A 5,928-nucleotide genomic window follows, 5' to 3' on the forward strand; every position below is an offset into this window, starting at 1 on the left:
ACACACCCCTACCTGGGAGGCCTTATTATCATTTTTGTTTGTTTTATATATTGGAATTCCATGGAGATTTTATTTGAATAGAAAGTTCCAGAACATAGTCAATATCTTATTTGAATAAAAAGCTCCACTGGTAAGAAAAAAAGAAAAATTTGGAAATGACTACAGGAACATTTGCATCATTATTCATTACAAGCCTGTCACCTCTTTTCTGGAATAAATATTATGGGATTATTTGGACTTAATTCTTGAGAGATTCCAGGGATAGCTTGCTTTGCTAATAATTTTTCAGATTAAAATTTATAGCCTAGAAATCTTTTTCTACCCTCTGCATTGCTACTACACTTGTCTCTGTCTTAAGGCTCTAGGACAGATATGTGTGAAATGACAGCACTTGGGCCAGCTGACTGTGGACAATCTCACTACATTTAAAATTACCTTAGGTCTCTGAGAGATTATTACTTGACTGTAGTTATGCTAAAGAAGGACTTCATATTCAGTAATAGAACATATTTATCATTTTCTACCTAAGACAATGGAAAATTCACTATTATTTTTTTCATCTTGGATTATTATTTTAAAAATCATGTACTGGAAACAAAACAATAATACAATTTTCTATTTCCTTCACTAAATTATGAGTAAGAAATTATCTAGCACAATGAATAAATCATTACATAGCCTTATAAATCTAAAAAGTTTTATTTAACCAACACAACCATATCGAATAAAATCAGTCTGGGGGAAAATTAGTTGCTTGCTAATTAGTGGGAAATAATATATGTTTGGACAACACACCCAACAGAATGTCATAGAGTTTGATGCAAACTTCAGTCCAGCTCAATATCCTTTGGCTTATGCTTTCTCATAAACTCTGGTAGCAGTGACACCATTCATGATACATTCCTAGGCACAAAAAAAATTATTGGTTAAATCCCTGGGACTAAACCACTTATATTTTGTTTATTGTCTCCTTCAATGTTGGGAAGGAAACAATATTCGTCAAAACATATTTGCTCTGGGCTCTTATTATATACCTGATATTGTAATAAGCTAGGGAAATATAAAGATCAAGAAGATACAAGTCTTGCCCTCAAGGAATCTTACAATCTATGTGGTCAGTGAGAAACATAATTAGAAATGCACAATACAATATGGTTCATATTGAGAGGGATGAGGGAATGCTTCTTGGGGGACAGTATACCTACACTGAGCTTAAAAGTATGAAGGATAATTGCCAGAGTGAAACCGTAATCCCAATAAACTACCCTATTGTTCTACAAGGGCGATTATCTGTTTCTCTAGGTAGAATAATGATTATGGGATGACCTAGCAGTAGAATCTAGAATTAAGTAGCTAGAAGATACTCACCACCACCAGTTTATCATCCACTCGTTTTCTCTTTATGGTGGTTGATTTTCCATCCCACTTCTGCACCTGCACCAGGGCACTTTCATCTAAGGTTACGGTGTTCTGTGGGCATAATAAAAAAGTGATTATAATGATGGAGGAAAATAAAATTAAAAAATAGAGCACTTTTATTTGCAGGAATATTTTGAGGTAATTAGTAATTTTAAATTACAAGAAAATGTTACAAGAAAACAATGAGTGCCAAAAACAATAACATACAAAATTATATGTATATTATGATCAGAATATTATACAAACATGCATTTGAAAAAATACTGTGAAAGAATATAGATAATCAATTTATGTTGAGATAGTAGAATCATAGGTGATTTTTTCCTTTTTTTCCCACTCTTTTATAAATATTCTCTAACACTGTTACGTTATTTTAATTCACTTCTAATACTATATACATATATACACATATGGTATGACAAATAAATTATGTTAATCATTTTTTAAACTAATAAGGACAATTTTATAGAAAGGGAGAAAATTCACCAGCTAAATATTGAAGGCAACGTAGTTCAGATCTAGGAGTCAGGGATCTTTGGCTTATGGTGGAATGGTTTTCCTCCTTTTACAAAATGGCTTCTTGTAGGCAGCGGTCATTTAGAAACCAGCGTTTACTCTGCTCCAATTCTTTATTCCTCACCTTGACTTTCCTGTCATCTGCAGTGACTTCCTCAAATTCCTGGCTCAATTTGAAGGAAATCTCAGTATTTTTAAAGGCACTTTCTGATCTAATGGTGATCACATCCCCATTCACACTGATGATCAGGTTGGGTTTGGCCATGCCAGCCATTTTCCTGGTAGTAAAGCCCACTCCTATAGTTGGGAAAAGAAAAATGTCAAGTTTACAATTTTCTCTCACATCTTTATTTAAGAAAGAGCAGTAGTGTGTGTGTGTGTGTGTGTGTGTGTGTAGGTGGGTGCACGTGTGCATAAAAGGTGAAAGACTCCAGTGAGTTTCTTAAAGGTCTTATTTAAACATCTCCTGCAGATAAGTAAAGCAGGCTAATACTTAAAGAACACCTGAGGCACAATTAGATGTAAGTCTGTTCTTTGAATTTCCACTTCCGGGTTTCAGATACAACTCTTTAGGAGACCCATTGTTAATTTTCCACAAGAATATGTACAAAGATTAAGTCTTGTGTGACATACACATTTTAAAAGTCACTGCACTCTCAAAATAACTGGCCATCTCAACCATGAGGGCAGCCACTGTCATTTTACTCAGTTCATGAAACACTTGGGAATCTCTACCTTTCCTTCTTAGATAACAAAAGTGATCAAATCCATAGTCAAAGACAATAGGATTTGGGGGACCACTATACAGTTACTCGATTAAAAATTAATCTGTTTGGGTGTACAAAATTCACATTTCATGGCATTTGCTGCCAAGTGAGTTTTCTTGGCTTTTCCAAACTACTCCACCATGAAATGAAGATTTTGATTAATTTTTCCAAAAGTCAAAATGTTTCCTGCATGCATAACATTTTAGAATGGTGATGTTCCCAATAAACTATAGAAGATGTTGAAGAGGGCTTAGGCATCAATTGTGAAAACTTCAAAGTTTAAGAAATCACTATTTTAGTAAGTTCAGAAATTAATACTTTGATTTCCAATCACTTAAGTGGCAAACTCCTCTTTTTTGAAAAAGAGGAGTGTATTTTTTGGGATGTGTGGCAGCTATGGGATGAACAATTTACAACCTAACGTAGACAGCAAGCAGTACCTTACTGTCGCTGCACAAATTATAATTTACGACTGTTATAGATGTGTCGGATTTTTTAAATGCATGTGCATAAATCTACGATACTTTTTTGACTACTTATAGATACCAAAATTTAGGAATAGTGGGGATCAGGGAGGCAAATATCGTACAAAACAAGCAATACCGAGGCTCTGATTTAGCTCCCCGTCCGAAAGTAGCAACAAGTGGGAAGATAATATGCTGCTTCAGCAAGTCCTGTCTCTGTTACAAAATATAATAACCTCAAATACATGGAGTGAGTCAACAGAGTGAATGGATGCAACATCCGGTGTGGTTCCAGACTGGCCAAGCTTATGAAAATCATTCTCTCCACTAGCTTGATTCTGTCCTCATTTGACTGTTGAAAACAATACCTGCTGACTGAAGGTAATCAACTAGAGCAGCTAATTTCAGGAGGTATCTTATTGTCTTTCATTATCATCAATACTTTATCATTTTAAAACACAAGGGTATAAGAATTTAAATATAAATACTAAAAGTGTAAAATGTTTCTAAAAATCAGTAAATAGCCTCAAATATGGACATATCTGTATCAGTGCATATTAATTAGTTTACTGAATTACAACCAGTTGATATTCTACAAAGCTAGGTTTCACTCATGTTGAAGTCCCTGATTTCCCTCTTGTCTGTAAACAAGGAAAACAGTAGTTATAGACAAGCAAAAAATATACTATAAGATTTAGAAGAAGGTTAAGTCTTGAGATTTAGGGATTCAATCATAACCTCCAATAAAGATATTGTGAAAAAAAATCTCTCCCCAATTTGCAACCCCTGGATACAACTTGATCATGCATGGCCGTGGCTGCCTGAGTGAAATACAGCCTCTCTACTCCTTTGCTTTACCTTTGTAAGTATCTGGGGAACACACAGGCAATGTTAGCAGAACCTAAAAACCTGAAAGCCTCTATTATCAATAATTCTATGGCATCCCATATAATTTTAAATCAAACAAATATTTAAGACTTTTAAGGAACATATTTTCTGAAATTAAGATTTTTTTCCCCCATAAAACAACCACACATTTTAATGGATTGACCTTAAAACAATAAAATAACTGGTTAACATACATTACTCAAAAAATTACATTAAGGTGAGAAATACAGTGCTTTCAGTTTCAAATGGAAATTATTGCATGCTAGGAAATAAATACAGTTTTATTTCCAAGTTATTGCTTATTTTATATGCAAAAGGAATGAATGAAAAAGAGGCAGAGAGGCAAGTAAACCAAAGATACTCAAGTTTATCAATCAAATAAAATCTTGGCATTTCTGTACAACATAACAATTCCATTTATACCCTTTTTCATATTAGTTCACCTTTAGGAAGCATTAGTTGTGACTTCCATCTAGAATGTTTCTAGAAACAAACGATTCACACATGTTACTTTTATCGCCTCTATATAGAAAGCAGCATTTCATGTCTGGCCAGTGCTTCCAGAGTGAAAAACAGCCATAAAGCATTCTTCCCCAGAGAAAAAGTTATAAACCCAGCCAATGTATTTCCTTACCCACTTCTTTCATGTAATCTTCAAAGTTTTCACTGGAGACAAGTTTCCAGGTACCTACAAATGCATCACACATTTTGGGAGCTTTCTAGAATTATTTTTCAAAGTGAGAAAGAAGCTGCAGCTTTCAGGAAGGTGCTATTACCCTCTGAGTCCAGATAACTTCCTTTTAAAGATACCCAGAACAAGTGATTTTAGGAATAACCAATTGGGAATGGTATCAGATCATTTCCTTCATTGCTAGCCTCTGCAGTTTTTCCTTTGAGTCATGTTTTTAATAGAAATTTCTCAACTTTGGTTCTCCCTGGCAAATGGTCATTGAACTTAGAATACAACTTATTTTTAACCATTACAGAATATTTTAAACATTCCTGTTTTGACAGTTTAATATTCAGTGCATTGAATTTCCTCCTATTATTTTCATACATACTTACCCCAGTGTAGAGTACAGCAGGATAATTATCTTGGGATAAATTTTGACTCCCATTTCTGGAGTTTCTATTAAAATTACAATTATGTGGTTCATTTGAATTGAGGAACATAAGAATTATCTTGTATATTCTTAAGTAATTGCAAAGGCTCTTTGGGGCAGTACTGTCTCAGGAATTACCTGGAAATTAAAACAAAATAAGTAATGGCATTTAAAAATATTTATTTATTTATTTTTATACAGCAGGTTCTTATTAGTTACCTATTTTATACATATTAGTGTATATATGTTAATCCCAATTCCCAGTTCATCCCACCACCACCACCACCCCCTGCCCCGCTTTCCCCACTTGATGTCCATACATTTGTTCTCTACGTCTGTGTCTCTATTTCTGCCTTGCAAACTGGTTCATCTGTACCATTTTTCTAGATTCCACATATAGGTGTTAATATACGATATTTGTTTTTCTCTTTCTGACTTACTTCACTCTGTATGACAGTCTCTAGGTCCATCTACATCTCTACAAATGACCCAATTTCGTTCCTTTTTATGGCTGAGTAATATTCCATTGTATATAGGTACCATATCTTCTTTACCCACTCATCTGTCGATGGGCATTTAGGTTGATTCCATGACCTGGCAATTATAAATAGTGCTGCATTGAACATTGGGGTGCATGTGTCTTTTTGAATTATGTTTTTTTCTGGGTATATGCCTAGTAGTGGGATTGCTGGGTCATATGGTAATTCTACTTTTAGTTTTTTAAGGAACCTCCATACTGTTCTCCATAGTGGCTGTATCAATTTACATTCC

General features: G+C 34.3%; 1 protein-coding gene across 1 annotated transcript; it reads right to left on the minus strand.

Moving 5' to 3' along the window:
- Positions 1-714: 714 nt before the first annotated feature.
- On the minus strand, positions 715-4,775 carry LOC133076793 (fatty acid-binding protein, adipocyte). The gene is made up of 4 exons (XM_061171357.1): positions 4,689-4,775; positions 2,060-2,232; positions 1,369-1,470; positions 715-903 (listed from the first exon to the last, which is right to left on the minus strand). Exons 1-4 carry the CDS (start codon positions 4,759-4,761, stop codon positions 853-855), a joined length of 399 nt encoding a protein of 132 aa, XP_061027340.1. The 5' UTR covers positions 4,762-4,775; the 3' UTR covers positions 715-852.
- Between the last annotated feature and the right edge of the window lie 1,153 nt (positions 4,776-5,928).

The sequence above is a fragment of the Eubalaena glacialis genome, chromosome 17 (assembly GCF_028564815.1).
Source record: "Eubalaena glacialis isolate mEubGla1 chromosome 17, mEubGla1.1.hap2.+ XY, whole genome shotgun sequence".
Classification (NCBI taxonomy): domain Eukaryota; kingdom Metazoa; phylum Chordata; class Mammalia; order Artiodactyla; family Balaenidae; genus Eubalaena; species Eubalaena glacialis.

What these genes read in the sequence shown, in the direction of transcription:
- LOC133076793 (XM_061171357.1), bottom strand. Translation starts at nt 4,761, where the DNA reads ATGTGTGATGCATTTGTAGGTACCTGGAAACTTGTCTCCAGTGAAAAC. An exon ending in AGATTACATGAAAGAAGTGG is followed by an intron (nt 2,233 to 4,688) that starts GTAAGGAAATAC and finishes TCCCAACTATAG; the next exon opens with GAGTGGGCTTTACTACCAGG. An exon ending in TGGATGATAAACTGGTGGTG is followed by an intron (nt 904 to 1,368) that starts GTGAGTATCTTC and finishes TTTTGTGCCTAG; the next exon opens with GAATGTATCATGAATGGTGT.